The 26,457-nt window shown below is 41.9% G+C and overlaps 1 protein-coding gene and 1 pseudogene across 1 annotated transcript in view; one reads left to right on the top strand and one right to left on the bottom strand.

Moving 5' to 3' along the window:
* Positions 1 to 1,623: 1,623 nt before the first annotated feature.
* Positions 1,624 to 26,457, top strand: part of LOC139469647 (uncharacterized) — a 35,277-nt gene continuing 10,443 nt past the window's right edge. The window contains exons 1-16 of the mRNA XM_071251875.1: positions 1,624 to 1,824; positions 3,944 to 3,962; positions 4,554 to 4,685; positions 5,694 to 5,837; positions 7,454 to 7,597; positions 8,724 to 8,858; positions 10,465 to 10,599; positions 10,864 to 10,986; positions 12,863 to 13,451; positions 13,572 to 13,768; positions 13,885 to 14,091; positions 15,256 to 15,504; positions 17,873 to 18,061; positions 18,360 to 18,569; positions 21,623 to 21,838; positions 22,067 to 22,255. Of these exons, the coding sequence (XP_071107976.1) occupies positions 1,624 to 1,824; positions 3,944 to 3,962; positions 4,554 to 4,685; positions 5,694 to 5,837; positions 7,454 to 7,597; positions 8,724 to 8,858; positions 10,465 to 10,599; positions 10,864 to 10,986; positions 12,863 to 13,451; positions 13,572 to 13,768; positions 13,885 to 14,091; positions 15,256 to 15,504; positions 17,873 to 18,061; positions 18,360 to 18,569; positions 21,623 to 21,838; positions 22,067 to 22,255 (3,079 nt within the window). The remainder of the gene's footprint in view (positions 1,825 to 3,943; positions 3,963 to 4,553; positions 4,686 to 5,693; positions 5,838 to 7,453; positions 7,598 to 8,723; positions 8,859 to 10,464; positions 10,600 to 10,863; positions 10,987 to 12,862; positions 13,452 to 13,571; positions 13,769 to 13,884; positions 14,092 to 15,255; positions 15,505 to 17,872; positions 18,062 to 18,359; positions 18,570 to 21,622; positions 21,839 to 22,066; positions 22,256 to 26,457) is intronic.
* On the bottom strand, positions 24,638 to 26,193 carry LOC139469784 (uncharacterized; annotated as a pseudogene).

Here is a 26,457-nt window from a genome sequence, read left to right as displayed (position 1 = left end):
GTTCGATCGAGACGTTAAAATATGGTACTTGTTGTTACCCTGTCTGGCGCTCGGCATTAAGGGGCTAAAACAAGGACTGGTCGGCTCGGAGTCAGTATACTGTGTCTGAGTGGGGTATTTATGTTAAACTGCGGCATGGTTTCTCAGTGTGCTAGCACTATAAATCGGCATCAGTCCGGACTAGTACAAGCAGCCACACACACACGTGCATGCACGTCGCTATATAAGTGCAATAATCTTGGACGCGACGTTAAACCCCATTTCACCTCACCTCAGCTGTTGTCTTGATACTCTGTACACTTCAACATTTATTTATATTACTGTATGTCCATGTAACTCATTTGTAAATGGGCCAATGGCCTTTTCATACGATCAACCATTGCATTGAGTGTATATTCATGTTAAACTGTTCAAGCACACACACACGCACGCACGCACACACACTCATACACACACGCACGCACGCGCACACACACGCACACACACACGCACGCACGCACACACACACACTCATACACTCACGCACGCACGCACGCACGCATGTGCGACGGTAAACCCCATTTCACCTTACCTATACAGGTTCACCTCGGGGATGGGCGGGAGCTGAACAGAGGGAGGGGGTTGGGAGGGGGCAATGGTGTCCAGCACGGGTGAGCAATCCCTAATATGTTCAGACCCTAAACACATTTACTTGTTAAGCACATAGCCAAACATGTTAGAATGCAAATTGTTTCTTATGAGGGCAGCCAAGAAGAGCAGATTCAGTGTCAGGTATTGGAGCGGTCGAGTAAACACTACGTGTGACTGCATGGATATATATATTTACATATATGTTTGCACTTTCAGCTTCAGGCATTGCAACTGGAAGTTCGTCTGGAAATTATTTCATTTTAAAGAATATTGTCGGAATTATCCGCATGAATGCCATCAGCTGAAAATGATCTGACACTCTAGGTTCAGTTTAGCGCAGTCAACCATGACAGTTCGTTGTAAGAAAATCATGACATGAAAATGGGCCGAAATTGTCCCAGTCCCAGAAAACCTAACGTCGAGGTTGATAAGGTAACCATTCATCACCACATAAAATGGTATCTGCACGACACTCCCAGATATGCCTTTGTCCTCCATGCCTAATGTGATCAGGTCGGATGTATATCGTAATAAGTAGACACATTTCCCACTAGAATGAGGAAAGTGTTCTCCCATCTTTCAAGTTGCAATAGTACTTGGAGTGTACCAGTGTTTCTTGATTATACCAACATGGGAGATGTTGTTAAGATAATTAGAATAGATCTTTAGTCGTATTTCCGAATAAATAAACAACTTCCATTATATTAATATCCATATCACGTTGTTAGAAGTCAGGCAAATTTGAAATTATTTGACTAAGTATCAGATTCTGCGACAATAATTACGCAATAAACAAACGTGTTTCCATTAAGGGTGTATGAAGACGTGTTATAAATATACGACGTCCATTACGATTCGACGTGACGCGATTGGACGGGGTGAACAAGGGTGTCCGTGGGATTCAGTTTACTATTGTGCAGACCTGGCGGGGTGGGGACACAAACACACACAAAGCAGTGCAGCACCAACCCTGGATGGATTCTGTCAAAGTTTATGATCTTTCTTAAATCAGATAATCTGAAAGTTGATACCCAAGGTCTGCCAGCCAATATCGCTACAACGTACTCATTACCTCCCCTACTTTCACGCTGTACATTTAATGTCCCCACATTGTTCCCGGATCTGATGGACGCCGGCAGTACTCCCACCATGAACCTGCCTGCATGCCTCGTGTGCTTGCTTGCACTGCTTCCCGTGAGTAACTGTTCTCATCTACACTCTGGTCGTCTGATTAATATTATTATTATAATTATATCGTGTTTAACACATATGTGTTTCATATATCGCCCAGTGAACATTACCTTGTTATTATTTTTATATGATGTTAAACACATATGTGTTAGATATATCGCCCAGTGAAACTTTACAACTGTATTATATTATTTTATTTATTTTATTTTATTTTATTTTATTTTATTTTATTTTATTTTATTTTATTTTATTTTATTTTATTTTATTTTATTTATTTTATTTTATTTTATTTTATAAAACAAATTATTTTATTTTTTAAAATTATACATTGCACAGATTAAAATAAAAACTGCAGCAAAGAGGGTTTGGGTGATCCTGGCACAGTCAGGCCGGTTAGGCTCATCATCAGCTCAGGGCTCTTGCACCCTCTACACACAGCCCAGACAGCGAATGGGACTTCTCCCAGGAAGCGCTGCCTAGTCAGACCAAACCAGGACATTTCGGAGAATGTGAAGACTCCCCAACACAGCAGCCTTCTGCATTACCCAGATTGTCAGAAGGGTTGTATTCCTGGCAGCAAACCCGGTTACTCTCCCCATGTCAGTCAACAAATTGGTCGGTACCAAACCTAAGGCACCGAGAACAATGGGGAGTCGGACAACTTCGAAAGCGAGGTCTGCATATTTGCCATGCTTTTCCTCAAACTTGCCAATGACATAAGTGTCAAAAGGGACAGAAAATTCAATAATATAAATAATTTTATTGGATTCATCAAAAAGGACAAGATCAGGTTTGTTTGCCTGTATACGTCTGAGGCTGTAAACGGGCTGTAAAAGAATTGTGTATTGATCATGTTCCATGACGCCCTCTACATATTCCGGGTCGTATAATGGATGGACCTCTGTGTCAAAACCACAAGCATTGCGGAGACGGTAATAAAATGATAGAGCTACACCATCATGTCGCAAGATACGGTGTCTGTGCCAAAGCTGGGCATCCAATGACAATGTGTTGGACAGTCTCATTAAATTCATTACATAATCTACATTTCATATTGACATTTTGATGCACAATCACACATTGACGGTTTCGAGTGGAAAGTGACTGGTCCTGAGCAGCAAACAGAAAGCCTTCTGTTTCACTTTTCAGGCCAGCCCTCCCATCATAACTGGTAAATATATGCGATGGAGGGAAGAGCGAGGGTGGTGGGATCTATTGTCTGCCATCATTCTTCGTATGAGGGTGTCAATACCGTGAATGTCTTGTTTCGTCCATCAACAACACCAAAAGAATACGAAAGGACGGATGCAGCATAAGTATTCTTGGCTTTGACTTTATTGCAATCGTTCAGCTCTGAACACCAGATTTTCTTAAGTCTACATTTGTACTCTGCCCGAAGTTTGTCCTTGATATTGGCATTCTGGAGTTTGTCCCTAATCTGCATCCCTTTTTTTCTTTTTTTTTATCCCTAAGTACGTATAGGTCTGACCTTCCACCAGATGGTCAATAACTCCTCCTCCAAGTAAACTGACTGATCCTCCCTCTTCTATCTTGCCACGTTTCAAATGCTGATATCATTAGAAACGACTCGACAAGCAGAATCTGTTTTTGCTGTGTAGATTCTCCATTGGCAATAAGTTCAAGGTCATCCATGTAAAGGAGGTGAGTAAGGGTGTTGGGGATCTGTGCTGAGGAGGTCCCGCGTGATATCCTTCCTCTTTGCTGAGCAAAAAAGCTTTAAGTATTTAGTGACAAACAGAAGAGCAAAGGCCTTCAAAATTCGCCCTGAAATATTCCTTTTCTAATAGAAATGGGTTCCGAAGTCACCGCCTGTCCCTGCGAATACATCTCAAGTTGAGTTGACCAGCAATTCATTAAAGACTTGAGTAAAAAAAGTAGTCGCCCAGGGAGGTCAATTCATTCCAGTGACCTCGAAATCCATTCGTGAGGTACAGAATTATAAGCTTTTCTGTAGTCTACCCAACACATTGAGAGGTTACGGTGGTAAGTTTTAGCCTCTTTAAGGATCATTTTCTGAACTAGTATTTGATTTCGATATATCGCTCGGTGAACCATTAATGTTTTCCTATCATAAGTAAGTCAAATACTTTCAATGTTTCAGGACTGGCAGATGGCTCAGGGTACGTAGACTTATTTGGTAGAAACACGTGCCCATACATTTGCCACCGCAAGAATATATATGAATACACAAAGCCATTTAGACAATGGTCAGATGTGACACATGTTGTATTTGGGATGACACTTCCTCAGTAAAGTACCAGTACTTTTTGACGAATCCACACTTGCGGAGTGAGGCACTTAATCGCAAGCACACAAAGTCAGCAATCTAACCCACTCAGCCACCAAGGCTTCCACAAAATGTCATTCCGACAACTGGTAGTCTAGATCGCGTACGTTGTGTAACCCTCTGACAAGTTTAAAGTACTTGATCCAGACTTTCAGATGTCCGACTTTCATTTTGCGGAAAAGAGTACTTGTAAGTGCCATGACACTGTTATAAACCTGGGAGAAGGTGTCCTAAGTTGAGGAACTTCTGCTCAGTCCCATACACTTTTTGTGAATAAAATATGTTTAAATCATAAACTGCATCAATATCCAACATGCCATGGTATGCTAGGTGCCAAAATCCCATAGCACGTGTTCCTTGTGAAAGAACATGATGCTAAGTCCAACTGTTTTGCTGACAACGCTTACCCTTTTTATCCCCCAAGACCCAGTCACCGGCCTCACCACGTGCGTTGATGAAACGTCGACCGCTATCTGTTCCATGGCCACCAAGAGTCACGGTTACTGTAGTCCCGGTAACACACTCAACAGGTGTAGAAGATCATGCGGACTGTGTGGTACGTATGTTATTAAAAGTGGGTATTATTAAGCAAGGGTACGTGTGTTATTACACAGGGATGTTATTACACAGGAATGTTAATGCACAGTGGTGTTATTACACAGGAATGTAAATGCACAGGGATGCCATTACACAGGAATGTTAATGCACAGGGATGTCATTACACAAGGAGGTTATTACACAGGAAGTTTCTTACACATGGGTGTTATTACACAGGAATGATATTACACTGGAATGTTATTACACAGGAATGTTATTACACAGGGATGTTATTACACATGGAGGTTATTACACAGGAAGTTTCTTACACAGGGGTGTTATTACACAGGAATGATATTACACAGGAATGTTATTACACAGGGATGTTATTACACATGGGTTTTATATCACAGGGATGTTATAACTCGGGGTGTTATTACAGAGAGATGTGATTATTCGGGGTGTTATTACACAGGGTTGTTATTTCACAGTGATGTTATTACACAGGGTTGTTATTTCACAGTGATGTTATTACACTTGGATGCTAATACACTCGGATGTTATCACACACAGATGTTATTACACATGTATGTTATTACACATAGATGTTATTACACAGGGGTGTTATAACACATATATGTTATTACACATAGATGTTATTACACAGGGGTGTTTTATCACAGGGATGCAATTACTCGGGGTGTTATAACACATGGATGTTATTACATGTACACTGGAATGTTATCACACAGAGATTTTATTACACAGGGTAGTTATTTCACAGGGATGTTATTACATAGGAATGTTATTATTCGGGGTGTTACACAGAGATGCTATTCCCGATTTCACGGGGACGCTACAGTCCGGGTTAACGGTGTTTTGGCAAATGTAGATCACTATGATTCGTTCATTGATAGCGTACAAATGTACATGTATCTATGTATGAAGCTTTCACTGTGAATGTTCAGGGGCAGATAACCCACCCATGAATCAATTTCCTGTTTAGTATATTGTTTCTACAATGCAGATTCTACGACCGTCAGCACCAACGGCCTCGACACATGCAAGGATGAAACATCGAGCTTCATCTGTAGCGAGGCCATACAGACTGAAGAGTACTGTAGTCCTAAAAACACAAACAACAAATGTAAACGATCCTGCGGACTGTGTGGTACGTATGTTGACGAAATCATAATATACTCTCCAAAATAAGTAGGGGATCATGACAGATAAATGATCGACAGTCAGAAGAAAGATCAGCTTTAAAAATAGAAATAGATCGGTTTCTGAACCAAAACCTAACGCACCCGAAACATGCACGTGTACCATTTACTATTGCTTTAATGGACACTTTGTGATTGAGTCGTCTACAAGGTCTACTGCCTTGGCGTGCTTCAAACTGGTAGAACTCAGTGAGAGGTAGCCAACATATTCAATGTGCCTCAGTATTTGACTATGAAGCAAATATTTGCAGACACAAAAGACCAAGATCGATTATCGTATTTGACGTAATAAGCACCCAGGGCGCTCTCAAAATTAGATATGGGGGCTTTTATTAGAATAAAAATTTTGTGAGAAAGAAACAGAGTTGAAAGAACGTAAATTTCGTGACTTATGCTGACAGCCTGAAATGATACAAAAAAAAGTATGTGCGTATTATACACGACAGATATATTTTCCAGAATTTAATTGCCCATAATTAAGGGTGCATATAACACACGAGTACGTATTATACCCGAATAAATAAGTCTTGTGTACATTGATCAATCGGAAGGGGTGCTTATTCGGATTGTTTACTAGCCAATATATTATCGTCTTCATGCAACTAATCGGCAGGCCAAGTGACCGCGTGTTGTACCACCGTCAACAAATCGACGCATTCTAGTCTCACACCATGGGTGTCTACAGCGTAGAAATTGGAAGAATCTCCGATGTTTTCGTGTAATGTCTTCAGATGACTCTCGATTCATTCTGGAAGGTTTTGGATAGACGTGTATGTGTCTTGGAGCGTCCCGACGAACGTCATGTGAACGTCAAAGTATGGCAACAAGACATGTTTCGGGGTGGTCTGTAGTGACGGGATCAGTATGACTCCCAGAACGCAACTGCATGTTGTCCATGGAAGGATCTCTGGACAGTACTACCGAAACCACATTCTGGCGCCAACAGCTGTGCCGTTTGCGCGCCACACTGGTCTGAGTTTTGTCTTTCAAGACAATAAGGCTAGTGCCCACCGTGCACGTATCTTAACTAACTACCTACTGTCGCAAAATCATCACCGGAATGCACAGGTAGGCCATGAGTCCCGACCTTTTCCCCATACAGCACGTTTTGGACATGCTTGGTAAACGTATACATCGACATCAAAGGTCACCCTGTCTGGCGCTCGGCAAAAAGGAGCTAAAACTAGGACTGGTCCGCTCGGAGTCAGTATACTGTGTCTGGGTGGGGTATTCATGTTAAACTGTGACATGGTATCTCAGTGGGCTGGCACTATAAATCGACATCAGTCCGGACTAGTTCACGCAGCCACACACACACACACGTGCATGCACGTCGCTATATAAGTGCGATAATCTTGGTCGCGACGTTAAACCCTATATTTCACCTCACCTGAAAGTACAAGTAGATATGAAGTGATGTCTCGTGGCTGTGAAAGTAGGAGTACGTATAAAGCGATGCCTCGTTCCACGTGATGCACGGTGCTGCCTCACTGTCTGCAGCTGTACGTGTACGTATAAAGCGAAAACATCTCTGAGAGTCACGGGTACTGTGCATTTACTGCAGAGTCCACGACAGTCAGCACCACCAGCCTCGACTCGTGCAAGGATGAAATGTCGACCAGCATCTGTTCCGTAGCCATAACGCACAAGGCCTACTGTAGCCCCAACAACCCAGCCAACAAGTGTAAGAGGTCCTGCAGACTGTGTGGTACGTATAGGTAGCAGTGCAAAGGAGACCGTCCGTGTTATTCACAAAGCATCATCTGAAGTTTAGACTGGCGCCCATAGGCGATGTTTATTTATGTTTAGTTATTGTCTAACGCCACATTCAGCAATATTCCAGTTATATGACGGCGGTCTGTGAATAATCCAGGCTGGACCAGACAATCCAGTGATTGACATGAAGAGCATCGATCCATGCAAATGGGATACGATGACATATATCAACCAAGTCAGCGAGTCTGACTACCCGATCCCGTTAGTCGCCTCTTACGACAAGCATAGTCCCCTTACGACAAGCATAGTCGCCTCTTAGGGCAAGCATGGGTTGCTGAAGACCTATTCTACCCTGGATCTTCACGGGTCCACAGGCGATGTACCTCCCATCCATTGATTGTGGCAAAGAGAGAGGAAGGATGCCATTACACGGTACAGTTCACTGATAGAAGCACGATTTGGACACTCATCTGGATCACAGTGTTGTGTTTGTTGGTGGTCTAGATGAATCGTGCGTGCCATCGTATCGTAATCCGCCAGCTTGGGCGGTGCTCATAATATCAACCACTGGTTCGAATACAGACCGCCTTCACATTGTTGAAATATTGCTTATTACGACCTTGAACAAACTAAGCAAACATGTAACACAATTTGGCGAAACGGCCAGGCGTGTCTAGATGTGAGTCTGACTTATAGGATTTTATGTGTGCCTCAGCAGGAAAGAAACCAAATTCAGTTCTAACTAAACATTTGATGAACACAGCTATCCCACATGTCACTATTTTGACTTGTGCCATAAATATGTTCTCTTGTTTATTCAGGTTAACAATTGACTTGCCTTTGCATGTGTTCTTGTTCTCCAAAAGGTATTTTTGTGTCTGTCCAGTAGTTATTTGTGTCTTTGTCCAGGTGTTATTTGTATGTCTGTCCAGGTATTATGCGTGTGTCTGTCCAGGGGGTATATGTGTGTCTGTTCAGTTGTTATGTGTCTATTACAGTGATTGTCCCATTGTTATTTAATCACAGCTGAACACGTCACAGAGTCAATAATCCGTATACTTGTTGTCCACAGTATCGCCATCTTACTGAAATTTGTGTCTTTGTGGAATTATCTTCAGGCACAGTGAGTACCCCAGTCTCGTGCATTGACGACTTGGGACAGGAGGAATGTGCGGATATCATCACGGCGAATGGGAGTTACTGCAACTCCACAAACAAAAACAATCAGTGCAAAATGTCTTGTGGCCTCTGTGGTAAGTCTCCCGTTATCATTCATTTCCTCTGAATTTGTACACTCTGGATGCTAATTGTGTGCATGTCCTGTCAAGTATTAATTTTGTATCTGTTAAATATGTGTATGTCTGTCCGGTGTTATTAGTGTGTTTATGTAACGTTCCTACTAAAGGTGTCGATGTAACGTTCTCACTACACGTGTCTATGTAACGTTCCTTCTACACGTGTCTATGTAACGTTCCTTCTACACGTGTCTATGTAACGTTCCTACTACACGTGTCTATGTAACGTCCCTACTACATGCGTCTATGTAACGTTCCTACTACACGTGTCTATGTAACGTTCCTACTACAAGTGTCTATGTAACGTTCCTACCACACGTGTCTATGTAACGTTCCTACCACACGTGTCTATGTAACGTTCCTACTACACGTGTCTATGTAACGTTCCTTCTACACGTGTCTATGTAACGTTCCTACCACACGTGTCTATGTAACGTTCATACTACACCTGTCTATGTAACGTTCCTACTACACGTGTCTATGTAACGTTCCTTCTACACGTGTCTATGTAACGTTCCTACCACATGTGTCTATGTAACGTTCATACCACACGTGTCTATGTAACGTTCCTTCTACACGTGTCTATGTAACGTTCCTTCTACACGTGTCTATGTAACGTTCCTACCACACGTGTCTATGTAACGTTCCTACTACATGTGTCTATGTAACGTTCCTACTACACGTGTCTATGTAACGTTCCTTCTACAAGTGTCTATGTAACGTTCTTACTACATGCGTCTATGTAACGTTCCTTCTACACGTGTCTATGTAACGTTCCTACTACACGTGTCTATGTAACGTTCCTACCACACGTGTCTATGTAACGTTCCTACTACACGTGTCTATGTAACGTTCCTTCTACAAGTGTCTATGTAACGTTCCTACTACATGCGTCTATGTAACGTTCCTTCTACACGTGTCTATGTAACGTTCCTACTACACGTGTCTATGTAACGTTCCTACTACACGTGTCTATGTAACGTTCCTTCTACAAGTGTCTATGTAACGTTCCTACTACATGCGTCTATGTAACGTTCCTACTATACGTGTCTATGTAACGTTCCTTCTACACGTGTCTATGTAACGTTCCTACTACACGTGTCTATGTAACGTTCCTTCTACACGTGTCTATGTAACGTTCCTACTACATGTGTGTATGTAACGTTCCTACTATACGTGTCTATGTAACGTTCCTATTGCACAGTTTTTGTGTCTTTTCAGGTTTTATTGTTGTGTTTGTCTGAATGTTAAATATGTGTCTGTCTGGTGCTGTTAGTGTGTCTGTCCTTTTTGTCTTTGAATGTCTGTCCGGGCTGTGTTTGTGTGTCCGTCTTGTTGATATTGTTGTGACTGTACAGGTGTTATTGGTCTGTTTGTTATTTGCGTGTCTAGCTAGATATTATGTCTATGTCGATAACATGAATGTGTCTATTTCAGTGGTCGGCCCATTGTTACTTATGCATAGCTGAACAATTAATAGAGTCAATATTTCGTATTCCTATTTTTCGAAGTCCACAGTATCGCCATCTTACTGAAATTTGTGTCTTTGTGAAATTATCTTCAGGCACAGTGAGTACCCCAGTCCCGTGCAGAGACGACTTGGGACAGGAGGAATGTGCGGATATCATCACGGCGAATGGGAGTTACTGCAACTCCACAAACAAAAACAATCAGTGCAAAATGTCTTGTGATCTTTGTGGTAAGTCTCCCGTTATCATTCATTTCCTCTGAATTTGAACTCTTACACAGAGGACTTACTTTAACACGGACCTGTAGCCACACCAGCATCCCACATTGTCGACACGACGACACGCCACAGCTCGCCAAGCCACGCCACGCCACGCCACGCCACGCCACACCACACCACACCACACCACAACACAACACAACACAACACTCCTTCAGCAATGCCGACAATGAGATCCTGCAGACATATGTTTAGATGTTCTATTCTGGATTTCAGGCGCTACCTGTAGCGACCACTTGCCCTGGACGCTCTGCTCAGAACTTATCAAGAAAAACAAGTTCTGCTCTCAGGCGGACCGGAACAATGGGTGCAAAATGTCATGTGGATTATGTAAGACTGGTAAGACAAACGAATGCCACGAGTTTAGCTTATTATGGTGTAGCCCAGGCAATGTCTGTTGATACATTGAAATAGCATATCCTGGAACATTCTGTACACTTTGTGTTCGTAAATCAACCCCCTACATCACTGAGAATGACCGTTTACAGGAAGGAGTTTGTTAGCACAGTGAATGTTTACACAAGCTCCTTTGCAAAGCAAGATTTTAGTACATACTTATACACATTCACACACATTACCGGTTGCCGAAGGAGGACGTACTCACACATTACTAATTACCGTGAGATGACATACTCACACACATTACCGGTTGCCGTGAGAGGACATGCTCAAACATTACAGGTTGCCATGAGAGGACATTCTCACACATTACCGTTTGCCGTGAGAGGACATTCTCAAACATTACCGTTTACCGTGAGAGGACATTCTCAAACATTACCGTTTACCGTGAGAGGACATTCTCAAACATTACCGTTTGCCGTGAGATGACATACTCACAACGGTGTATGTATTAAGTTAACACTACCTCTGTGACACGGTGTATGTATTAAGTTAACACTACCTCTGTGACACGGTGTATGTATTAAGTTAACACTACCTCTGTGACACGGTGTATGTATTAAGTTAACACTACCTCTGTGACACGGTGTATGTATTAAGGTAACACTGCCTCTGTGACACGGTGTATGTATTAAGTTAACACTGCCTCTGTGACACGGTGTATGTATTAAGTTAACACTACCTCTGTGACACGGTGTATGTATTAAGTTAACACTACCTCTGTGACACGGTGTATGTATTAAGTTAACATTACCTCTGTGACACGGTGTATGTATTAAGTTAACACTACCTCTGTGACACGGTGTATGTATTAAGTTAACACTACCTCTGTGACACGGTGTATATTCAAGAAATGTACTTTCACTTTGTGTGAGTTCATTGGAGTATGAACCTTCATAGAGTGAGGGCCAAACTGTATGAACGCCGGAGCTTGCGCACAAATCACAATTTCTTACCTCAAAGGATGTAGGCCAAGATCTATACACAATTTTCTTTAATACGTGTGACTTCATGTTACGCTGACAGCCAAACAACAACCTGCTTTATCGCGGAATAAGATAGTTCCTGAAAAAGAGAGGTGATATGAGCGTATGGATGCTCAACTTGCTTTTCAGAAACATCTTACGCATAGGTGAGAAAGGTCTGTTAAGAACTAAATCAGTAAGTCAGTCACTAGACAGCGCGTCGTAATACATTTACATCAAGCACAAGACGTCAAAATGGCCGACACGGGATTTCGGGAGTTGCTAATGAACCTATGGCAGTTACATGTTTTAGTTATCATTGATCAATTGACCGATCATTAAAAGGTGATTAAAGGTGAGTCAAACACACCCTAAGTTAAACTCATAGATCGCTGTAGACTGTCACTGTCAGCCTAGACACGGATCGTTTTGTTCACTAGGATGGGTCGCAGCGAGGATATTTGTGAACGGTCGTGCAGTCTGCAGTCTGAAGTGTATACTAAAACGCTTAGTTCAAAATTAAAGGGTCTAAATTATCAGAAAGAACGCTTCTGTACGTATTCATGCTAGGGAATTCCCAGGGGTTTCCCCAGGAATGTGGAAGTAGTCCGGCAGCGTTTACGTCATTTCAAGATAACGGTCTCGTGAAAAACGTATAAACGTCAAATTGTGTTGTTCAGACACTTATGAACGTCATTTTCTCGGTCGGGTGACCCGACTTCTTGTCCAATTGAAAAGCCGTATATCGTGTAAACTTCAAATTAAAAAATCATATTAAAATAACACCACCTTTGTTGACAGAGTGTATATGTTCAGACAACCCCCACTATGTGACACGGTGTGTTCTGCAGGTAGCACGGCAGGTACGTGGCCATCTACCGTGACCCCGTCAGGGACCGGGACAACCGTAGCTGGGGTCCCTCCGTCTCCGACAACACTGAACCAAACCTCGGGGAACGCCACAACCGTAGCTGGGGTCCCTCCGTCACCGACAACACTGAACCAAACCTCGGGGAACGTGACAACCGTAGCTGGGGTCCCTCCGTCTCCGACAACACTGAACCATACCTGGGGGAACGAGACAACCGTAGCTGGGGTCCCTCCGTCACCGACAACACTGAACCAAACCTCGGGGAACGAGACAACCGTAGCTGGGGTCCCTCCGTCTCCGACAACACTGAACCAAACCTCGGGGAACGAGACAACCGTAGCTGGGGTCCCTCCGTCACCGACAACACTGAACCAAACCTCGGGGAACGAGACAACCGTAGCTGGGGTCCCTCCGTCAACGACAACACTGAACCAGACCTCGGGGAACGAGACAACCGTAGCTGGGGTCCCTCCGTCACCGACAACACTGAACCAGACCTCGGGGAACGAGACAACCGTAGCTGGGGTTCCTCCGTCTCCGACAACACTGAACCATACCTCGGGGAACCTGACAACCGTAGCTGGGGTTCCTCCGTCTCCGAAAACACTGAACCATACCTCGGGGAACCTGACAACCGTAGCTGGGGTCCCTCCGTCTCCGACAACACTGAACCAAACCTCGGTGAACGGGACAACCGTAGCTGGGGTTCCTCCGTCTCCGACAACACTGAACCATACCTCGGGGAATGTAACCACCGACTACAATAGACAGAGGATGAATAGCTCCGTACAACTCCAACAAAATAACTCGAGATCCAACCATTCCAACCAGACGGATGAATCGAAATCTGTTTCTAATGACACTGTCCGACTAAACGTGTCCACAGGTAGGCAAACTCAAATTCAAAGTCATAAATCACATTATCTCATTATCTCCTACTTCTGATGATGCTTATGTCCTGTATCAGTGGCGAGTTTTGAAGGCGATGCAATCTGCCTGCAGGTAATCTGGCCCTAGGCAAGCCCTCCACACAGAGCAGTACGGTGTCGGGCGGGGTTGCAGGTCTGGCTAATGACGGCAAGTACGGCACAAATGGAACGGAGTGTAGTCACACAGATCCCAAACAGAGCAGCTCCTGGTGGCGTGTCGACTTACAGGGGATCTACACAATTACCTCCGTCGTCATCCTCAACAGAAAGGACTGCTGCTGTGAGCGCCTCCGTCCCCTATACGTTGTCCCCACTTACCATCCATTCATCTTCTCTTGTAAACTGTACGCTGATATCATGTAAACTGTACGCTCATCTCTTGTAAACTGTACGCTCATCTCTTGTAAACTGTACGCTCATCTCTTGTTAACTGTACGCTCATCTCTTGTAAACTGTCCGCTCATCACTTGTCAACTGTACCCTCGTATATTTTACGCTCATCTCTTATGAACTGTATGCTAATCTCTTGTAAACTGTACGCTCATCTCTTCTAAACTGTACGCTGATATCATGTAAACAGTTCGCTCATCTCTTGAAAACTATACGCTCATCACTTGTAAACTGTACGCTCATCTCTTGTAAACTGTATGCTCATCTCTTGTAAACTATACGCTCATCACTTGTAAACTGTAACGCTCATCTCTTATAAACTGTACGCTGATATCATGTAAACTGTACGCTCATCTCTTGTAAACTGTACCCTCATCTCTTGTTAACTTACCCTCGTATTTTTTACGCTGATCTCTTTTGAACTGTATGCTGATCTCTTGTAAACTGTACGCTGATATCATGTAAACTGTACGCTCATCACTTGTAAACTGTACGCTATCATGTAAACTGTACGCTCATCTCTTGTAAACTGTACGCTCATCTCTTGTTAATTGCACCCTCGTATATTTTACGCTCACCTCTTGCAAACTTTAAACTCATCACTTGTAAACTGTACGCTGATCTCTTTTTGTAACTGTACACTCGTATCTTGTACGCTCATCCCTTGTTAATTGTACACTGATCTCTCGTTACTGTACCCTCATCCCATATAACTGTACGCTCGTATCTTGTACGCTCATCTCTTGTAAACTTTAAGCTTATCTCTTCAGAAGTAATTGTAAACTGAATGCTGTTAATTCTAAATATTTTATCTATTAAAAAAAAAATGATGTTATTTTTGGCTTGGAACATACCACAGCGCTATGTGAATCTACACATACCCATATTATTACTGATATTTATGTTCTTCTAAAGCAAACAGTACCGGTCCTTTGGGTAGAAAATAAACCAACAACTAACCGAGTCATCAGCTTATCTCTAATGAGACTGCTGACGGCTTGACGGTCATTGCGACCAGTCCTGAATAAAGCCTATTTTGTTTATCACCTCTCAGGTGGGGCGCTCAATAGCGTGACCATAGATGTCTGTAGCAAAGACAGAGACATCACAGTCGAAGATGAGGCTGAGGGGGACGACCCAGTCAGAAACTGTGACGTCGCACCTCGTCCCTTCTCTTGCGGCGAGAAGCGAGTGTTGAGATGTGCTGTCAATGTCTGGGGTCGGTATGTCTGGATCAAGCAGCCGATGCCTGGAATGACGCTGTGTGAGGTGGAGATCTACGGCGAGTCGGTGACAGGAACAGGTGCGCGTCACGCTCAAACATCCGGGTCACTATGGTACGGGTTTGTACACACGAAGTTCCTCCTAGTCAACTTGCAGTCAGAGCGTTGTTCCAACCAGCGAGGGTTCACACCAATACAGGACCATCTACTCCACCTATTGTTACACTGTCACTCAACGGTTGGGTTTGAACAAAGGTCATTCTCTGAGTTGGCTCATTTGACTTATACCTGGCCTCATGTAATTCCGCGACTACAGCAGCCACGTTGGGTACTACTAAACCGTGGTACTACGCCGGGTGCTTGAGGAACGTCGTGTGCACAACCCCGTGACCAGTGACGATGCTACTGATATCACAACGGACACCAGCTGGTGGTACCACAGATTATTTATCATCCCAAACTGGCTCCCACAGGAGATATCGCTTGGGTGAGATCAAGTTCGCTGCAATGAAACTGCATCACAATGCTTTGCACACCATTATGACATGGCTCTGCTACTGAGGCTGTTAACAGTACCTTTTACACTTAAGGGGGCGGTCGGGTAACCTAGTGGTTAAAGTGTTCGCTCGTTACGCCGAAGACCCGGGTTTGATTCCCGACATGGGTACAATGTGATATTGCTGGAATATTGCTAAAAGCGGCGTGAAACCGTACTCACTCACTCACTTTTACACCTAAGACACTGCTTATTACTGTCTACAAACTGAAAAAGCTGGAAGAATGATGTTGGATAATAAATATAAACTCACCCTCGTGTGTTTTGATATCAAATACATCAGCACTCGTTGATATATTTGATATCAAAAGACACTTGGGTGAGATTCTCTATTTTACATCCCAGTGTGTGTGTGTGTGTGTGTGTGTGTGTGTGTGTGTGTTAGAGACAGGTTATTGTTCGTCCACCGCTTCAAGCAAGCACGACATATAGTGTTCAGGACATGTCCAGTGAATAATTTTCTTTATAAATCCTTAGATAAAATTATTATTTCTATATTTTCGGGAATATATTTCAATTTTCAAAAATACCCCGGTTGTGGTGTATTCACTTCACAGTTTGTAGCATATGTACATATATGGTAAAGGAATCTAACTTGTTATCAGATAGAACATGAGTGCCTTGCGCTTATCATGGATTTTGTTTTTCAAAAAGAAGTAATTGAGATACCAGTGACAAAACGTCATAATTAATTTGCCAAATGGTTTGCTTGCACATTGCGATATCGGTACTTGTCCAGCACTTACACCAGTGTCTTAGCTGGTCGGTATTTGTCCAGCATTTACACCAGTGTCTTAGCTGATCGGTACTTGTTAAGCATTTACACCAGTGTCTTAGCTGGTCGGTATTTGTCCAGCATTTACACCAGGTCTTAGCTGATCGGTACTTGTTAAGCATTTACACCAGACTCTTAGCTGATCGGTACTTGTTAAGCATTTACACCAGTGTCTTAGCTGATCGGTACTTGTTAAGCATTTACACCAGTGGCTTAGCTGATCGGTACTTGTTACTCCAGTATCTTAGCTAATCGGTACTTGTTAAGCATTTACACCAGTGTCTTAGCTGATCGGTACTTGTTAAGCATTTACACCAGTGTCTTAGCTGGTCGGTACTTGTTACACCAGTATCTTAGCTGATCGGTACTTGTTACACCAGTATCTTAGCTGATCGGTACTTGTTAAGCATTTACACCAGTGTCTTAGCTTGTCGGTACTTGTCCAGCATGTACACCAGTGTCTTAGCTGGTCGGTACTTGTTACACCAGTATCTTAGCTGATCGGTACTTGTTAAGCATTTACACCAGTGTCTTAGCTGGTCGGTACTTGTTACGCATCTACACCAGTGTCTTAGCTGGTCGATTTTGAGTCCGGGTCAAAGGACCCGTCTGTGTAAATGTGACACCAATTTGGCCATATTTCGTGAATGTATGCTAGTGTGATGGATATGGCGGTATTTGAATCAGTTTCTTTATTGAGTCTGGTGGAGAGAGATATGTCATCACCAAGGCTTGTTCTCCTAGCCTTTAACATAGCTGGCCAACGTTTCACTGTGGACAAGCTAGGGTACTTATCCCCATACACTTGTGACATGCGGTCATGAGTTTCTTCGTTAGTACTATTCTCTAAAGTAAACAACTGGATGACTGCTTGTTCTGTTCCACGTCTGTGTTCATTTGGACCCCTATCACGTTCAACTGGCTGTCACTAATATACAAACGGCCTCAATAGACCAATTACACTAGAGTCTTGCATGAACAAAGAAATACATTGACTAATTCACTTTGTTGTGGAACATTGTTGAAAGTTAGGCTTAGAACTTCATGACCAGCCCTCGTATAACGCACAATGGAACCATGCGGGGATTAGCGTCTCTTCCTTGTATTTGTTATACAGAGTGTCCTGTCTTGAGGAACAAAAATTTCCCTTCCGAGAACTTCTTACCGACTTTTTCCACAAACAAGCGCAGTGTCGGGACGGATGTGAGGGTCACAGGCTGTAGGGCTGGTCAGACGCTGCTGGGCACCAAGGGCTTGAAATGTCTACCCAACCTTCAGTGGGACAATACTGCACCTATCTGTATTGGTGAGTAGACAGTACATTGTTCTACATTGTGTCTATGTGGTAGATAAACACTTGCAGTATATAGGTCCACATTGTGTCTAGGAACTGGTAGATACCATATACCATGGCTCGATATACTATATATCGTGACCGACAGTTTATTCAGACCTGTGACGTGATATAAGACATATACCATGACGTTATAAACCCATGACCTGAGCCCATGTACAGGTGTGGTGTCTACACAACTGATGTGTTCATTCAACAATTAGTTGTTTGCCGACGTTACCCAACAAAGATGCCGATTTCGTTTCAACAGAAAACAAAAAAAACCTGGCATACAGGAAGAATGCAACACAAAGTTCCACTCTGGAACCTGGTCTGGCCGCCAACGCTGTGGACGGAGATGTTGGACAGTATTCCTGCTCGACCACCAAACCATTGGAAATGAGACCGCGGTGGACGGTTGACCTTGGCGGTCACTTCAGCATCAATGATGTCATCGTCGTCAACAGACGAGACTGTTGCTGTAAGGATTGACTTGACTTTTCCTACTTAATCCATGTCGCTCTATGTCACTCTATGTCACTCTGGCACTCTTTGTCACTCTATGTCACGCCATGTCACTATATGCAACACTGGCATTCTAAGTCACTCTGTCACTCTATGTCACGCTATGTCATTCTATGTCACTATATGCAACTATGGCATTCTGTGTCACTCTATGTCACTCTATGCCGCTCTATGTCATTCTGGCTCTCTATGTCACTCTATGTCACGCCATGTCACTATATGCAACTCTGGCATTCTGTACCGCTCTATGTAACTCTGGTACTCTATATGAATCTATGTCACTCTATGTCACTCTGTGTCACTTTATGTCACTTTATGCCACTCCATGTCACTCTATGTCGCTCTATGTCCCTCTATGTCACGATATGCAACTCTGGCATTCTATGTCACTCTATGCCGCTCTATGTCATTCTGGCTCTCTATGTCATTCTGGCTCTCTATGTCACTCTATGTCACCATATGCAACTCTGGCATTCTGTGTCACTCTGGCACTCTATGTCACTCTATGCCACTCTATGTAACTCAGGTACTCTATATCAATCTATGTCACTCTATGTCACTTTATGTCACTCTTTGTCACTCTATGTCACTTTGTGTCACTTTGTGTCACTTTATGTCACTCTATGTCATTCTATGCCGCTCTATGTCACTTTATGTCGCTCTATGTCACACCATGTCACTATATGCAACTCTGGCATTCTATGTCACTCTCTGCCGCTCTATGTCATTCTGGCTCTCTATGTCACTCTATGTCACTCTATGTCATTCTATGTCACTCTGGCACTCTATGTCACTCTATGTAACTCATGTACTCTATATCAATCTATGTCACTCTATGTCACTCTATGTCACTTTATGTCACTCTATGCCGCTCTTTGTCACTTTATGTCATTCTATGCCGCTCTATGTCACTTTATGTCGCTCTATGTCACACCATGTCACTATATGCAACTCTGGCATTCTATGTCACTCTCTGCCGCTCTATATCATTCTGGCTCTCTGTGTCACTCTATGTCACTCTATGTCACACTATGTCACTATATGCAACTCTGGCATTCTGTGTCACTCTGGCTCTCTATGTTACTCTATGTAACTCAGGTACTCTATATCAATCTATGTCACTCTATGTCACACTATGTCACTATATGCAACTCTGGCATTCTGTGTCACTCTGGCACTCTATGTCACTCTATGCCACTCTATGTAACTCAGGTACTCTATATCAATCTATGTCACTCTATGTCACTTTATGTCACTCTTTGTCACTCTATGTCACTTTGTGTCACTTTGTGTCACTTTATGTCACTTTATGTCACTCTATGTCATTCTATGCCGCTCTATGTCACTTTATGTCGCTCTATGTCACACCATGTCACTATATGCAACTCTGGCATTCTATGTCACTCTCTGCCGCTCTATGTCATTCTGGCTCTCTATGTCACTCTATGTCACACTATGTCACTATATGCAACTCTGGCATTCTGTGTCACTCTGGCTCTCTATGTTACTCTATGTCACTCTATGTCACTATATGCAACTATGGCATTCCATGTCACTCTATGTCACTCTATGCCGCTCTATGTCATTCTGGCTCTCTATGTCACTCTATGTCACACTATGTCACTATATGCAACTCTAGCATTCTGTGTCACTCTGGCACTCTATGTTACTCTATGCCGCTCTATGTCATTCTGGCTCTCTATGTCACTCTTTGTCACACTATGTCACTATATGCAACTCTGGCATTCTGTACCGCTCTATGTAACTCTGGTACTCTATATGAATCTATGTCACTCTGTGTCACTTTATGTCACTTTATGCCACTCCATGTCACTCTATGTCGCTCTATGTCACTCTATGCCATTCTATGCCGCTCTTCGTCACTTTGTCATTCTATGCCGCTCTATGTTACTTTATGTCGCTCTATGTCCCTCTATGTCACTTCGGAACTCTGGCTCTCTATGTAACTGTGCTACTCTATGTTACTCTGGCGCTCTATCCTGCACTATGTCATTCTATGCCTCTCTGTGTTACTCTATGACTTTCTATGTCATTCTGTGCCGCTCTATATCGCTTGTTGTCACTCTATGCAACTCTATGTCACTCTGATACTCTATATCAATCTATTTACCCTATGTCACTCTATGTCACTTTATGCCGCTCTATGTCACTTTATGTAACGTTATGCCGCTAGATGTCACTCTCTGCCGCTCTGTGTCATTCTGGCTCTCTATGTCACTCTATGTCACACTATTTCTCTATATGCAACTCTGGCATTCTGTGTCACACTGGCACTCTATGTTACTTTATGTCACTCTATGTCACTATATGCAACTATGGCATTCTATGTCACTCTATGTCACTCTATGCCGCTCTATGTCATTCTGGCTCTCTATGTCACTCTTTGTCACACTATGTCACTATATGCAACTCTGGCATTCTGTACCGCTCTATGTAACTCTGGTACTCTATATGAATCTATGCCACTCTATGTCACTTTGTGTCACTTTATGTCACTTTATGCCACTCCATGTCACGCTATGTCGCTCTATGTCACGATATGTCACGATATGTCACTTCGGAACTCTATGTAACTGTGCTACTCTATGTCACTCTGGCGCTCTATGCTGCACTATGTCATTCTATGCCTCTCTGTGTCGCTCTACGTCATTCTATGTCACTCTGTGTCACTCTATGCCTATATCAGTACTGAGGCCGATTGTCCGATATACTCAGCATAGGAAATATGAAATGGACTCAAAGTCCCTCTAAAACAAATATACAGGGAGTATTAGCCGAGTATGTACGTGGTATACAGGTGCATATGCTGCACACCCCACCAACACATTGAACATCAAAATTAACATTTCAAGAATTATTATATATGTCACCATCCTCCCTTTGTAAAACCTCGATTCGCTTCTACAATTCTAGTGATGTGTAGGCAAGACTAACATCCTCGGAAATGTGACTGTTTATCAATAAGAATATTGCTGTCTTGTTCAACAGGTCACCACCTCTCTAACATCACCATTGCGGTTGAGGCTGGTGGAGATTTGCCCCCTGTGATCTGCGCCACGAACACGCCCGAGTTCGCCTGTGGCGAGATGCGCTCCTTCACCTGTCCGCTCCACACCATCGGCCGCCGTGTTTTCATCGAGAAACCTTCTCCAACTCTCACTCTATGCGAGGTCGTCATCCAAGGGAAGACATTCATTGCCAAAGGTACGAGGCATACTATCAGACATTGTCAGAAAACACGAATGAGATGGATGCTTTATATTCGGGTTCTCATTCACTCACCCAACCAAGCACTCACTCACTCACGCACTCACTGAGAGAATGTTTTGTCCAACAAATATTGGTACCAGAATATTCTTGAAACCTGTATAATCATGCCCTCCGTTGTGTATACAAAGTGTAAAGACCAAACGGTTTATTTTGTTTATATAGAGTGTCCTCCCCTCATTTCGCCGTCTGGGGTGTCGGGGGACGTCCCCGCTGTGCAGCTGAGCAGCCAAAGGAGACGTCCCGGGGACGCCGTCACAATCAGGTGTCCAGGGAGGACATCCCTCATAGGAAGCAACTTACTCAAGTGCCTCAAGTCCGGACAGTGGGATAAACAATTGCCCATCTGTATTGGTAGGTACATATGTGTATTGGTAGGTACATCTGTGTATTGGTAGGTACATTTGTTTATTGGTAGGTCCATATGTGTATTGGTAGGTACATCTGTGTTTAGGTAGGTCCATATGTGTATTGGTAGGTACATTTATGTATTGGTAGGTCCATATGTGTATTGGTAGGTACATCTGTCAATTTATAGGTACATCTGTGTATTGGTAGGTCCATATATGTATTGGTAGATACATCTGTGTATTGATAGGTCCATATGTGTATTGGTAGGTACATTTATGTATTGGTAGGTCCATATGTGTATTGGTAGGTACATCTGTGTATTTATAGGTACATCTGTGTATTGGTAGGTCCATATATGTATTGGTAGATACATCTGTGTATTGGTAGATGCATCTGTGTATCGGTAGGTCCATATGTGTATTGGTAGGTACATTTGTGTATTGGTAGGTACATTGTGAATTGGTAGGTCCATATGTGTATTGGTAGGTACATTTGTGTATTGGTAGGTCCATATGTTTATTGGTAGGTACATCTGTGTATTGGTAGGTCCATATGTGTATTGGTAGGTACATCTGTGTATTGGTAGGTCCATATGTGTATTGGTAGGTACATCTGTGTATTGGTAGATACATCTGTGTATTGATACGTCCATATGTGTATTGATAGGTACATATGTGTATTGGTAGATACATTTAGGTATTGGTAGGTCCATATGTGTATTGGTAGGTACATATGTGTATGTATAGGTACATCTGTGTATTGGTAGGTCCATATGTATATTGGTAGGTGCATCTGTGTATTGGTAGGTCCATATGTATTGATAGGTACATATGTGTATTGGTAGGTACATGTGTGTATTGGTAGGTTCATATGTGTATTGGTAGGTACATCTGTGTATTTATAGGTACATCTGTTTATTGGTAGGTCCATATGTGTATTGGTAGATACATCTGTGTATTGGTAGATGCATCTGTGTATTGGTAGGTCCATATGTGTATTACTGGGTAGATCAAAGTCGATGTGTATTTCTAAGGATATCTGTAACGGGTACTGTGAGTATCTTTAACCGAAAGTGACAGCTGACTCCAGTATACCCGCCTTACAATTCGTAACCTTTTCCCCCATATTGGCATTTAGCGCATAAATTTCATGATTACTGCAGCATCACGAAAGTTGTGCAGCACCTAAACACATGCAGCGGAATAGCAATACATTGTGTACCGCATTGACAGCATTAACCTTGGGACATTCCACTATCTCAGCTGTGTAATTATCACGACTGTTTGACCTATGGTGCTCAAAGACGGACAAAGCAAGAATAATGCACATTTTGTGTCGTTTCATGCGTGTACCCACAGAAATGTGCGTCTAAACCCAAATGTGGAACTAACACCATCGCTTGAGAAAACTCACCCTTAATTGAAATACTCACCCTACCCTGAGAAACTCACCCTGCCTTGGAAAACTCACCCTGCGTTTGCAAAACTCACCCTACATCGGGAAAAGTGTCCATTGAGAAACAAAACTACTGGAGATGACGTCCTATTTATGATACCCATTGAATTTCTTTATTTCACATACTGAAGAGGCCACAGGCCTATAGTACAAGTTGAAGAATATACAGTTTTATACAATTTATGTACATATCTCACCAGATCACCTCACGTCATTCCACCTCTCATTTCAACGCAGTCACATAATTTCACACATTCAGTACAATACCATGCCCTGTAATTTCATAATTTCAAAATTACCATATCACATCTTGTTATATCATACAACATATTCTATAACATCATATCATATTGTATCATTATTATAAGATCATATTATATAGTATTATTTCATTTAACATTATCATAACATACTATACATACCATCGTACCATATATCACAAATATATTGTATCACATTTCAACATGTCATATCACACAACACATTAGCAATGTCATAGCTTGTCCCATCTTATCTTATCATATCATACCATATAATGCCATGTCATTCCATGCCAATTTATTTCATATCAATCAATCAATATTTATTCAACACTGGAAGACCGCAAGCCATATAATATGTACACTAAAAAACAGTATTTACACAATTTCTATAATACACATAATATATTGCATCATATCCCCTCATGCATCATATCACACCACATCACTTCATATCATATCACATCATGTCATGTCACATCATATCATTTCATATACATATAACTATACTTAACCATTTGTAATATCACGTCCCACAATATCATATGACAGCCTAGTAGTTTAATACCATTTCTAACTCTTTTGTTTGTAGTTTATTCAGATGGCAAATATCTATAAATATGTACTTAATGTATATACACAATAGTTTCCTAATACCAAGCAGCTAAGATTATTCTTTCATAAGGTTCTGTCTGTATAAAGAGGCATAATATATGAACATGGACACATTTTGTAAGATACTTCTTTTTGTGTTTGACAGCAATGTAACAAATTTAATAATATTAGTGTACCTGTAATAATAAGCTTGCAGGTATTTTTCTCTAAGGTGTAAATACACTGGACATACAAGTAAGAAATGAAATTCATCTTCTACTTACTGAGTTTAAACTACATAGATTACAGATTCTTTCTTCACGAGGAATGTTTACATAGCGCCCTGTTTCTATCAAAAGGTCGTGAGAAGAACATCTAAAACGTGAAAGAGCCGTTCGAAATTTTTTAACATTAACTTTTGATAAATAATCTTCCATAATTATTTCTGATTTAAACATTTTGTAATAAAAGCATTTGTTTGTTAGAGTCAATGATGCAGTCCAAGATTGTAAATAAATATCCTTTAATCTCTGGGTTAATGAAAGTATAAACATTGGTTTGGAATACACATTTTGGTTTTGCCAAATATCACCAAAACCACAACTGAAAAGTAATTCTCTAACACCTGTAACCCAGTTTCTTTTCCCATTATTATCATAAACTATCATCATATTATAACACTTTTTTGGCAATCTATATGAGGGCATATCAATAAGTCTCAGCCAGTATTTAATAACTTTTATATTTGAATATACATAGAGAGGGAATCTTCCACATTCTCCATACACCACCAAGCTGGAAGTGTTTATTTTAACACCTAAATACTTTTTGCAAACATATAAATGAATCCTTTCTATGGCATCAAAGTTCTGTAAACCCCAGACTTCTGCCCCATACAACAAAATGGGGAGTATCTTTATATCAAATATTTTAAAAAAAGATTGATGAGAAATGGTTTCTAAAACTTTCAAACTCTTATGGATACTTACAAAGACCTTTCTTGCTTGTAAAGCAGCTTGATACAAATGTTTATGCCATGACAAGTTTCTACTGAAGTAAACACCAAGATATTTATAAAATCCTGTAGTTTCTTTTTTTGTCCTTTGAAGGACCAATATTCTTTACTTGCTAAATGACCTCCATTCTTAAATACCAAAACTTTTGTTTTACTCATGTTAACTGTTAGCTTCTATTTATTGCAGTAACTTTCAAGTTCATTAATTTGACACTGCAGTCCTTTGATTGTTGATAAAAAGAGAGCAATATCATCTGCAAATAAAAGTAAAAATATCTGTGTAATATCTGGATGGAGCTGAACACCATAATTACAGTTGGTATTTATTTGCACAGCCAGTTCATTTATGAAAACAGTAGAGAGAAATGGGCTTAAGATGCATCCTTGTCTTACTCCTAACTGACTAATAAATGTTTCTGAAATCTCATTATTGTTTCGCACACACACCTTAATATTCTCGTAAATGCTACCCAATAGTTTGTTCATCTTAAAGCTGAGGCCATGTGATCTTAAAAGGTTCCATAGTTTATGTCTCTGCACTGAGTCAAATGCCTTGGCAAAGTCAACGAAGAGCACATAAAGTTTCCCACCCTTGACACTGAGGTATTTGTTAACTAAAACTTGGAGGATAAAAATACCCATATACCCATTCCGCTGGCCAGCGCTGCCACAACTGTACATATCCAACCTTGGCAGAATTTTCCTTTGAAAGAGACATAGACAAAACCATTCTCGATCTATGGGGTCCTGACTTAGATGTATTTAATACTAACGTAACAGAACCAGATCAGAAGGATGGTGCCTTGAAACGTCTTGTTCGTCACTTAAAGGACTGTATGTTTGCACAGTGAGATTATGCCACAATATCAATTCAATTCAAT

This window comes from Haliotis cracherodii, unplaced genomic scaffold (assembly GCF_022045235.1).
Source record: "Haliotis cracherodii isolate W230 unplaced genomic scaffold, xgHalCrac1.p SCAF_2, whole genome shotgun sequence".
Lineage (NCBI taxonomy): Eukaryota > Metazoa > Mollusca > Gastropoda > Lepetellida > Haliotidae > Haliotis > Haliotis cracherodii.
The sequence above is the reverse complement of the archived record's forward strand: the minus strand, read 5'-3'. Positions and strand labels throughout refer to the sequence as shown.